This window comes from Ictalurus punctatus, chromosome 16 (assembly GCF_001660625.3).
Source record: "Ictalurus punctatus breed USDA103 chromosome 16, Coco_2.0, whole genome shotgun sequence".
NCBI lineage: Eukaryota > Metazoa > Chordata > Actinopteri > Siluriformes > Ictaluridae > Ictalurus > Ictalurus punctatus.
In genome coordinates, this window is record NC_030431.2 from 3642430 (window position 1) to 3654723 (window position 12294).

At 42.5% G+C, this 12294-nt stretch overlaps 1 protein-coding gene across 2 annotated transcripts in view; it reads right to left on the minus strand.

Moving 5' to 3' along the window:
• pcdh1a (protocadherin 1a) overlaps positions 1-11896 on the minus strand; it is a 73317-nt gene extending 61421 nt beyond the window's left edge. For both annotated transcript variants that reach the window (XM_017488294.3, XM_053687019.1), the window contains exons 1-3: positions 11149-11896; positions 3738-4556; positions 989-3175 (exon numbers count right to left, since the gene is read on the minus strand). In XM_017488294.3, coding sequence (XP_017343783.1) covers positions 989-3175; positions 3738-4529 — 2979 coding nt within the window. In that variant the 5' untranslated portion in view covers positions 4530-4556; positions 11149-11896. The remainder of the gene's footprint in view (positions 1-988; positions 3176-3737; positions 4557-11148) is intronic.
• Between the last annotated feature and the right edge of the window lie 398 nt (positions 11897-12294).

Sequence of the window (12294 nt, forward strand, 5' to 3'; positions counted from 1 at the left end):
GACTGTCAGCTAGCATCTGCTGGTATTACCAACCAGCGGGCTGGTACTGATGAAGCCAGAGCCTACGCATCCTCAAACCGTGTCTCGTGCATATCCCCTGCCTATTAACCATCAACAACACTCAGGAGAAAAAGCTTTACCTGATAGCGCTTAATGGAACCCCAACCACCCCCCTCCTGCCACCCCCCCCAACACACACACACACACACACACACACACACACACACACACACACATCATTCTGCTTCAATAACTTAAAAGTTGTTCGCCTGCCTAAAAAAAATTAGGGTGTTGGGTTGGCATCATTCAGCAAAAAGTGTGGAGAACTCGTTCATGGACTTAGTAGCAGAAGGTCAAATATGTACCAGTCAAATTACTGACCCTGTGGGTAAAGCGGGAAGGCTGACAGATATGCACACTGCACATCCTATCTATGAAAGATAAGAAAGAGAAAAGAGAAAAACTAAGCCTATTATGAAAGGAAAATACTATCTAGTCCAAATGTGGTTTTCTAAAGGATTATATTATTACAAAATGTATTACGGTATGCTGCATGTGGAATAACTGCAGCATTATATATCCAGTTTTTCTTATTGCCTGTTTGGGGTTGTGTCTCCGTCAAATTCAACTAGCCAATTTATCTCAGTTTATATCAGTTTATCTGATATTTTAAATAAACAACTAAAGCAAACTGTCGTTTGTATATGACAGTTTACCACCAACTGAGCAGTACCTAAAAGCTATTTTTAGAGCACTGCTGCTCCTCTATTCCCCTGTGCGACAAAACCTGACGGTTAAATGTATTATTCTAGCATTATAGCTCTGATTGTGTGACGTACCTAAAAAAAAAAAAAACAGGGAAATAAATACCATGCCAATTATTTAGCAGCTTACGAAAGCATGTGACCACAGTCTTCTAATCTACCAAAGTAAATTCATGGGTAGGATTAATTAATATCTTCAGACAATTACATTTGTACACACTTACAGATTTTGTGCTGTATTTTGGCTGACTGGTCTTGTAGCTGTAATCCGAGTACTGGTCAGAGCCGGTAGAGTTGTCATCTCGTTCTGTTCCCACAAAGGTATTGGTGGCGGGGAGCTCCTGGACAGCCTGATGCTTCTGGGAAGCAGATGGAGACTGGGCCTGAAGCTGAATGGAGGGCAACGGTGAATTTGAACGGTAATGCCTGCCCAAGTCAGGGCTGCCAGGTGGGTAGGTCAAGGGTAGGTGGATCCTAGGGCTGTCATTAACCCCATCAATGTTGAACTTCAGACTCTTTTGGAGACTGACCTCTTCATCTTCTCCAAGAGGTTTGGGTGATTTTGGAGGCTTTCCCTTTCTTCCTTTTTTACCCTTAATGCTTTTTGGTCCTTGTTTGGGTGCATACAAGTCCTTGGTCTCCTTTTTGCCAGCTTGATAGCCGCTCTTGGTTTCTCTCTGGAGGCGATGTCTGATGAAGACTACCACTATGATAACAGTGACAACTCCTGCCACACCAGCCAAACTACCATATAGGATGTTGCTTCTCTGAACAGCTAGACCATAGTCAGGGTCACCTGCAATGTCTGTGTCCAGTGGAGTGTATAAGCTATGTCCCACTAGACCCTCCACCAGGCTGACATTGGAAATGGTCTCATTGACATAAATGTGCACCAAGGAAATGGCATGGCGAGAAGGCTTACCCCTGTCACTCACTTTAACTACCAAGCGATGCAGACCTCCATGTTTCCGAGTCAGTTCCTTGGTTAGTTTGATCTCGCCATCAGAGGGTGATATATAGAAGAGCTCATGGGGGTTCCCCCCAGCAATACTATAGACCAGCTCAGCATTGGACCCGTAGTCTATGTCTTCTGCCTCCACCACCTCGACAACACTATCAGGTGCAGTCAGGGGAGACAGACGTTTGAAAGAAGAATTGGAAGGTTTGGTGACAACAGGTGCATTGTCATTCTCATCAAGTACATTGATGGTCACACCAACATAAGATGACCTAGGGGGTTCTCCTCCATCTACTGCTTTGAGTCGGAAACTGTAGCTGCTTTCTTTCTCCCGGTCAAAGGATATACTTGAGAGGATTGTTCCTGTGCCATTCTGGACTACAAACTTTCCGACATCTGGTTCGACAGAGAGCTGCACTTGGGAATTTTCTCCCTTATCCATATCTAATACAGTCACCATGCCGACTGGGCTCAGTGGTGGCATGTTCTCCAAGACAGAGAAGCTGTAGCTACTAAGCATAAACTTGGGATCGTTATCATTCCTATCCAGTACTTTGATCACAACAGTAGCAGTACCCCTGTGGCTTGGAACACCTTTGTCAGATGCAGTAACACGGAACTCATAACGTTCTTTGTGCTCACGATCAAGTGGGCTCCTTGCTCGTACTTCGCCTGTGCTGGGGTCAATCTCAAAGAGCCCCCTTGTTGATGAGTCTGCAACAATGGTATAGATGAGTTCTGCGTTGGTGCCACTGTCTGCATCTACGGCAATGACATCGAGAACCTTCTCCCCCGGCTGGTTCTCTTCAGCAAACTCTATCTCAAACACTGGGGGTGAGAATATGGGAGAATTGTCATTAATATCAGTCACTTGGACTTTCAGGGAGTTGGTGCTGGACAGAGCTGGGTTGCCTGAGTCCACAGCTACTATCTCCACCCGGTAGTCCCTGACTCGCTCAAAGTCCAGAGGTGTGGTGGTCTGCAGAAAGTACTTCTTCTTGTTATCAATAGAGGAATCGCCAGCTGGTCGGAGCTGGAATGGAACATCCCCTGCTACCACACAGGTCACCACAGCATTTTCTCCCTCATCCTTATCTGACACTTGCACCAGTGCCACCGCAGTGCCCACTGGCATGTCCTCTGAGATGTTTGCCACCCCATCGCTATGGGTCCTAAGACCAATACCACGGATCTCCACAGCTGGTGCATTGTCATTCTGGTCAGTTACTTCAACAGAAACATATGTTGTTGAGCTTTTAGGTGAGGGACCTCTGTCCCGTGCAATAACATGAAATTTTAAGCTGTTGATCTCCTCACGATCCAACGAGCCTTTAACATATATGATGCCTGTGGAACGGTCAATCTGTAGCAGCTTTGGCACTGGATCACCGGCTTGATGGATGATGTATTCGATTTCACCATTTGGACCCAGATCTGAGTCATTGGCTTTGACCTGTAAGTGTAAAAAATAAGTTGTCAGTAATCAAATAAGTAATTAAAAGTCATCAGAACTTTATTGACAATGAAATGGTCTTGATGTTCTCATCTAAAAACTCCAAAGTCATGAGAAAAATGGCCACACACATGAAATAAACAGAAAACATCCTACATAAACAGATGCATTCCTAAAACTTGTTTCGGAGCACCCCATTCTCATTTGTAAAGTAATTTAAAAGATAACTCAGAGTTTGGTTAAATGATTTAAAGTCTCTGAAAAACCAAAAAAATTGAAGAACTTGTTACATCAGCAATTGTACTCATAAACAAAAATAAAAAGCATATAAAAAGGATAGAGTTGCTCTAGGAGGAAAAAAAACCTGTTAATTTATACTAGATTTTTCAAGCAATTAACCCAGGAAACCATATACTGCTCTGTTTATAAAAAGCATCAAAGTAAAAAAGTGAGGCAGTTGTGGGTATTGAAACAGCAGTGCTCATTAAAACATCTCCTACTCTCCTTTTCTTCTCTTGCTGAGATATAAAGGTTAATTGTTGTGTAGTGTATATGTTTTTACCTGTAACACAGAGTGTCCAACAGGACTGTTTTCTGAAACCTCTGCTTCATAGGACGATTTCTCAAACTTGGGTGCGTTGTCATTGGCATCAGTGACGACGACTCGCAGCAAGGCACTACTGTAACGAGGTGGGCTTCCCCCATCCACTACTTTGATGGTTAGGTCATAGGAATCTTTTAACTCCCTGTCCAGGTTTCCCATCACAATGAGCTGAGGCAATTTCTCACCCCTGTCATCTGCCACTTGTAAGCCAAAGAGTGCAACAGCCTCTGGTCCGGCAGTAAGGGTATAGTCAGCTACACCATTACGCTCTGTATCTTTGTCAGTGGCCAGCGGGATGGAGAAGGTGGCACCCATGTGAGTGTTCTCCTGCACAGAGAGCGTGAGGACAGGTGAGGGAAACTGTGGGGTGTTATCATTGATGTCAAGCACCTCGATCCGTCCCTCAATCAGCCGGGGGCTTTGGTTCTGGATGAGATCCGTGACAGATACCTCAAACTCCAGAAAGCACGGCTTTCCTTTCATCCGACAATCCTTCAGCGTCTCTCTGTCTATGGGGATTTCAGTGGTGAAAATTTCCCCTGTTTTGCCGTCCACCCGCAGGTAAGGGGCGCCCACCTCCAGCTTGTACAGATGTCCAGAGTCAGGTAAGCCCTGATCAGCCGCCAGACTACCTATCAGGGTGCTTGGCGGCTGCTCTTCACGCATACGGTACAGTATGCCACCCAGTGTGCCACGCCCAAAGTTCAACACTAATGCCCATAGCAGATACAATCCCACTGAGAAGTCCATGATGTGCCAGGGAGGTAGCACCTTAGTCTGGAAAACATAAAGAATGAGAAAAAAAAAAAATAGGTTAAATCATAAAGAAGGGTGTAGCGCATAAACATTATCAACAGCACTGAAATAGATATTTCAACATTACAAATTCCAGGATATAACTGATCTGTATTTTGTGTACACGGTAAACAGTAAATCCAGGTAAAAAAATAATAATAATAATAATTTTGGGGAAAAATGGGTTTTAATTCCCTGTAACCACTAAAAAGCTTCCATTGTCATTATCTTGCATTCTTTACCATAGGTATTTAATTATAAAAATATACCTTTTCAATATATTGTTCAATACTGAATGAGTTTCTGACACAGCATATCATAATATTCTTCAATTTAGCCCATGCAACAAATTCAGTGTTTCTCCGAAGACTCATCCTCATTAATGCCACCAGGAAACTGCTAATTATTACCCTTTTGAATGGCTGTCCAAGATAAGCTGCTTTCGGAAATTAATGATTTAACACCAGTAATAAGGCAGTTCTTAATGGGCTTTTTATTAAGAATGTATGGGTGACTGTGCTCAAAAACAACAGCTCAGCACAGTTTCCATTATTTACAACCTCACTAAGACCCAGCTCGTAACTGGATTGTAATGTATTTCTCCCCAACATGTATTTAACTTAACACAAAATTTACTAGCGATGACTGTCTTATTAGCGTGGAAGACTATGACTCAAGGAGAGATTACTTAAGCGAGGGTTTTCAATTCATCCATAACGCTAAACTGGAGGAGTGCTGATGAGATGACAGATGTGGTTAAGCAGAAGAATATTTACACAGCAGGCCACTACTGAGCATCGCAGAGTGAAACCAATCCTTTAAGATATTTAACTCAAACAAACACTGTTCCCCAGTACTCCAGTCACAGAGCCAAGCCTTTAACTGTAAACTTTAAGAGCGATCTCCATTTGATCTCGGCTCTGCTGTTGCAAAGCTAATTTACACACTGTAATGGTAATGAAGGATTTCTAACCTGCTATGCCTCCCTTAATGAATACCCTCTATTGTAGTGTCTGCTTTCATCCACATTCCCCAAGCTGAGGCATTCTCTTTTTCAGCCTCCACATTATTTTCAGACTTTAATTATTTCCTCGGTGAGCCTATTCCTTGTTGTTAGTTGAAAGAGAAGCAGATTGTTTATTGAGTCGAGTCTTAATGCTTTGACAGATCACTCCTTGACGAAACTTGTACACCTATGTGTAAACAAAGTACCAACGGCACACTGGTATGAACTGAGATCAATACGGTGCTGCACCATCATGCAATCGCTCTTGGTCTGAAGCGAAGCAAATCAAATGAGCGGAACACAAAATAGCTAAACACCGGAAAGCACTGTAATCCAATCAGAAATCCAATTCCTCTGTATCTGCCGGGATTGGGATTGCAGCATATTGACGATCTAACTGCCCATTTATTGATGTGCTGTTGTTGTTTGTTTTGTTTTTTTGCATATGCAGGTCAGCCTGGTGCCCATTTGTTTAGAAAGATTACATGTGATTAGAAAGTGGGGCATAAAGCCCACTTTCTAAAGGCCCAGGCAATAACTCTGTCTGCTTCAAACTATGAGTGGAGAATCTTCACAAAAAGGTTAATGACTGCCTGGAGACATGTTACATGAACTAGAACAATACTTTTTTGGAACAATATTACAGATATAAATATAAAAATATAGCTCTTTTTTTTTTTTTTTTTTTTTTTAAATGTGTGACACAAGTCTAGATGCTTATTTGCTTTCTGAATTTGAAATAAAACCAATAAATCATGACTAGATGAACCTACTAAAACATGACAACCTGCTGCAAAACCCATCAATCTCACACGATTCACAATTCACTTTATGTCTGAGTCTTCAGTTCATGTACTTTTGACACACTGCAGACCGTTTCTGTTTGACAAACAGATCAGACTTAAAACGCTGCTTTACTTTACTGTATTAAGTAGCATTAGCCTATGTGGATTTATGCAATATTTATAATAACTTGTAGATACATTATCTGACGTTAAACATGTACTTGTTTACAGACACAGAGGCTCTAAGGCAACTCTTAATGCCTATGAGGAAGGAAACCTGATCCTAACTTCTTCCACTTTATTCTTTAAATTGTGGGGGGGTTTTTTTCTGCTTACACTTCGGCCATGTATACCAACTCAATGTCCAACTTCATCAATCAACTGGAGAACACAAATCCCTGAAAGATAGTCAATACATTTCCACAACAGCCAAGGCAAACAAATGTCTTCCTGCATTTGTCTTCCCACATTTTTGCCCAAACCAGAATAACCTCAAACCTTCAAAAAATTCTCGAAACATTCTTAAGATAAGAGACTTGCCAAACTCCCCCTCGTGTCCACATGCTCTGTGGTAAGATAAGAGCTTTCAAAAGTGCTAAGCGCACAATATAAAATGTTGTTGATTTTGCATTATTCATAGTTGCCACCACATAAACGCCTATGCTAACACTTTTTAATTCAACTGTAAGACAGGAAAGATTTTTCTTGTTTGTTTTTTTTTTTTTTTTCATTTGGCAGGCGCTTTTATCCTAAGCATGGGTGTGGAGCGAAATCCAAATCCGTCTGAGGATTAAAGTCCAACAATGGCATTCTGGCAGTCCTGGGGTTTGAACTCATAACCCTACGCACCTAGCAACCATCATGCCCTCAAATCTGAGCCTAGGATTGGGCGATGTGACAAAAATATCATATGATTCTTGAAAGCATTTCCATGATGATATAAATGCATCAGCGATATACATGTTTGCTAAGAAACTTCCAGTAGTGCTGCAAGTGATTTTTTTTTATATATATAAACTTAAAAACTGTATTTAAAGATCATTTAATGTAGTGTCTGTAAAAATATATTATTTAAAATTGGTATAATGTTACCATCAGGAACAGTAATTCTCTGGCCAGCACATTACTAGCATGGTGTCATAGTAGTCTCAAATGAAATAGTAGCTGGTTAACTTAATTTTATGCTCTAAAACAGCATTTGAACAGTGAACAGAACTTTCCAGCGATTTTATAATATTTCAGTATAATTCTCTTGACGAGAAGAGCGCAAACCATCCAAATTCTTCTTGAGAAACTCTATTAGTTATCTAACACTACATTTCACTGCACGGCTGTAGGACTACTTAACTATGAATCAACCTGGAATTGAAATGCTTTATATGCTAAGCACCTATCAGGTTAAAAATATAATTACATTTAAAAGCAAATTTCCCATTTTAATGGCTTTAATTGTCGACTCTTACCCAACTGTAATATAGTTTTCTTTTAGGCTGCTCTACACAGTACGATTTTCACCATAATATTACTGGGGATTAAAACCTATTTGGTCATGAGGTAAGATGAGGTTGATGGTGTCAGAATGATAATACGACGGCTAATTTAGTGGCCGACAATCAAGTTCTGGCATCGTCTGAACATTTCGACCAAAATTCTAGAATGTGAACGTTGCTACAACGCGTGTCTAAAAAGATCAATGAATCTTAAATTAACAAATCTTAGTCATTCAGCACACAACACATTCTCTTCCAGCTGACACCAGATGGTAGGATTATAAATCATTACAGTATACAGGTGTAGAAGAGTAAAGACAAGCAGTATGGAGTGTGTTGAAAGGATATTCGCTATAAGCGGATTATGAAAAGTAGCACAGGACAGTCTTTATGATTATAGCAGCAGTTCCTAGGTAGACTTGTACAGTATCCAGGTGAGATTATAGGATGAAGAGAAGGTTGGACTTGTTGGGCCGTGGATTGTTTTTGGGCCGTGTGAATCTGTAGCGTAACCGTGTACGTGTTTCCTTGTAGCTGGTAACCTTATCAGTTGAACCTTTAATATGTATCTTCCATCCATACACCTTCTGTACCGCTTATCCTACTTAGCCTATCCCAGGAGATTTGGGGCACAAGGCGGGGGACATCCTGGATGGGGTGCCAACCCATCGTAGGGCACAATCATTGTGTACACATCTTTGGACTGGTGGAGGAAACCCCCGAAGCATGGGGAGAACATGCAAACTCCACACATGCTTGGGAATCAAACCCCCAAACCTGGGCGTGCGAGGCAAACATGCTAACCACTAAGCCACCGTACCCCCTAACATTTACCTGGAAATGTGGACATATTTTACCTTTAAATGTACACTACTAGGTAAACGATACATACTATCGCTACAGCAGATGCACCCTTAAGATTATCACCTCAGCGTCGAAGATTGGTTCAGTTCAGTACACTTTTTTTTTCCAAGAGTGTAAAGCAGCTTGTATTGAAGGATTGAATAAACTGACATACAAGTAAGTGACCATGCTTGCTTTGACTAAACAGGTCAACATGCTGCATTAACCAAACATTTAATCTTTGTCACGCTCAAGAAAGGTTTCATTGTGTTTATGGGCGTTGTTTCCAAACCAGAAGTGTATAACGGGCAGTCTTTGCAAATTCACACACTCATGAAGATGAATTCTTCAACGTGGATGTGGTGGTATGGGGTGGAGGTCATTGCAGGGGGTAAGGGGTAGAGGGTAGGGGGAGTAGTCACAGCTCAGACAGAATGTCTACATCGCTGATAAGGAGGTGCTGAAGACGGATATGGTTTAAAAAAAATAAAATAAAATCTTCTCAAATTAAACGAGTGAGCTTTATCTCCAGTGAAATGATTCCTGTGTTATTACATAGCACTATTATGTACATATAAAACAAAGTGCCTATTACCATATAATAGGTTGGAACCTGAGTCTTAATGATACTTAATGATAATGAGATCTTATGGGATGCTCTGTTTTGCCAGCAGTGATGCTCAACAAAAGCAGAAGCCAACCATTTTTGGGTACTGCCATATGACATTTCAACAATTCCACCCTTTATTCCAGGTCTCCGTTAGTAATCCTCGCAAGAAAAACACATGTTGATGCACTGGCTCCATTTCCAAGCCAACACCTTTTTGTTCAACACCTGAAACCTAATATGCATATAAACGCACGAGCACCTTTCAAATCCCACGGCTCATCTTACCGTAATAATTAAAGTTCATGTTGGACATTTTATCGCCCCTAAGTGTTGTGACCTTTTGGGGGGTTTTTTGTGTGTGTGTGTGTGTGTGTGTGTGTGTGTGTGTTTTTTCTTCTTTTCCCCGTAATTTTCCCCAGTGCTCTAAATAATCATCTGTTATCGCATTCATTCAAGTTCAACAGGTTTAGCATTTCAGCGTGGCACGCTTCAGTCGTTTATGCGCACTGCTGCTTCGTTCAAATTTCCCCACCAGCGAATCCACTCAACCTTGGCATCTCGTCTCAGAAACGTGCGTTCGCATTAATTAATTTGCGGCGTGCGTGCGTTCGTTCGGTTATTCATCACGACGGCATACTACGAGCACGTAGTCGTCGGAAATTAATTTTATGATCCTTATCTTTAATGCCTCGCATCCACATGATACATATTTCATTAACGATGCAAACTTCATATATTAGTGCGCCTTGATTTATTTTATTTCATTTATTTATTTGATTCTACTACTGCAAGAAGTTTACCACGCTGTTAAAATTGGCCTCTGGGTTCGGATTCGACTTTCCGAAGCGGGCTGCATTTGGTGATCCGTTACGTTTTAAGGCGAATGGATCGGTGAATCTCGAGGAACGCTCTGGGAGAAAAGAGGGCTTCTGGGATGCAAATATATACTACAACTACATACGTTAAAAAACAGGTCCTTCAGGGTTTTTATTTCCGAAGCAGGCTGGTGGGTCTGATGGTCCCAGGGTTGCTTTAAAAACCCGTAAGGTTAAGGCGGTGAGCCTGGAGAGTCGGACGATGACGGTTCTCGGGGTGTAAACCTCACTTCGTGAGATCTGTTTCGAGATTCAGTCCGCATTTTTTTTTTTTTTGCCCATGCAAAGTGTGGAAATCAAACACTCTCTAGGTGGATCAGTGTGGTATTACTCAGGAGATATATATATATATATATATATATATATATGCGGTGTAATCTTACTCGCACGGCACGAGCCTGCACCCCTATGGGACTGAACATAAAATGGTCCTGCACAAAAAAAAAAGGTTTCACGCCAAGCTTTATGAGCTCTGGTTGTAAAAAGTGACACAGTGTTGCATGCATCCCAATCAAATCGTACCATATCCCCAAAGGACTCACCAATGCAAGGCAAACAAGTGTCAGTGGCCAATTATGCAAGCAATCTGCATCCCAATCCTCCAACGGTTCATCTGAAGCGTAAAACGGCTATCTACATCCAAAACGCATGACGCAAACATGACAGGGTTTCCATCCAAGTCGAGATGCACATTTCTGGGGTTTTTTTTTGTTGTTGTTGTTTGTTTGTTTTGTGTGTGTGTTTGGGGGGGGGGGGGGGGGGGGGTCTCGGGTTCTTTCTCTTTCGACACCGTCTGAACGATTCCCTCAGTCGCAGCTACGCCATTTAGACGGTTCCTCAAGTGAATTCCTCAAGTGACATCCATCCGAAATGGAAAAGGGGGGGAGGGGGAGGGTGGGGGGCACGACAACGACGCTTAGTAACAGCCCGTACGCGATCTTTAAACTTCATAATACCGAGCTTACCTCCGTGGACCACTTTTATCTTTTCTTCGTCACTTCGAGTCGGTTCACTCGGTGTGTCTTGGTGTGAAGGATGGAGATGAAGCCTGCTGCTGTGTCTCCAGAAAGCAAAAAAAAAAAAAAAAAAAAAAAAAAACAACACCAAAAACGCCACAGCCCCTCTCATATACACAATCCAGCCATGAAGAGGAGGGGGGGACGAAGAAGAAGAATAATAATAAGAAGAAGAACAACAACAAAATCCGTCTCGTCGACGAAGAAAATCCGTTAAGTGACCGTTTTATTCGCCTCCGCCATTCTCACGAAGCCCGGCCGCTCGGACAGCCGCAGACGCGCTCTTCAGAAATGTCTGAGACGGATTTACACGAGACGAAGAACAGTTTTGAAATAAAAACGACGTGTGAGAAGTCTTGAGGTTGCTAAACACAGAAACACGACTCACTCGCGGAGTGTCAAGTCAGAGAATCCACACTTTAGCTGAAGATGGTCCCTCTTCAGAAGGAAGAGAGAGGGGGGTGGGGGGGGGGGGGAGAAACGGCACAAGTGTCCCCCACAAATGTTACACCATACTTATCTGACTGCGAAAGCCGGAGGAATTCTTTCCTTTTTCTTAAGAAAGCGAGCCCAATTTGAGTTTGAATCATGTGTGGAGCTTCTCCTCGAGTGTGGAAAAAAAAGGAAAACTGAGGCGATTCTTTAGCGCTCGGCTGTGCGCGCGCTTCCCGCCGGAACGCTGAAGCGCGAGGAGGAGTTTGAGGATGAAGAGGAGGGAGGGGGGGGGCAGAGAGAGAGAGGGGGGTGGGATCTAATGAGTCCCACAGGTTCAGTAACTAGTTTCCTTCAAGGCAGTGATGATTCTAATACGTACTAATATTGTATTGAACGAAAATAAACGATAACGAGCCGTTTATTGTTGCTGTTATTATTATTATTTTTTTTTCTGTTTGTTTTTTTAAATGGCCGTGTTTTCTGTAAGGCCCTGTCACAAACCCGTCAACTCCACAACGATTTGGCCCGTCAGATGTGGAGATCGGTCGAGTCGTGGGGTCGCGTCGGATATGAGCGCGCGCCGGTTGGTGTGTTCGCGCGGAACAGTTCAGGAGGTGAGGGCGCTCTTTGCTCATTTGGCGCCACCCGCGGGCGCTTCGG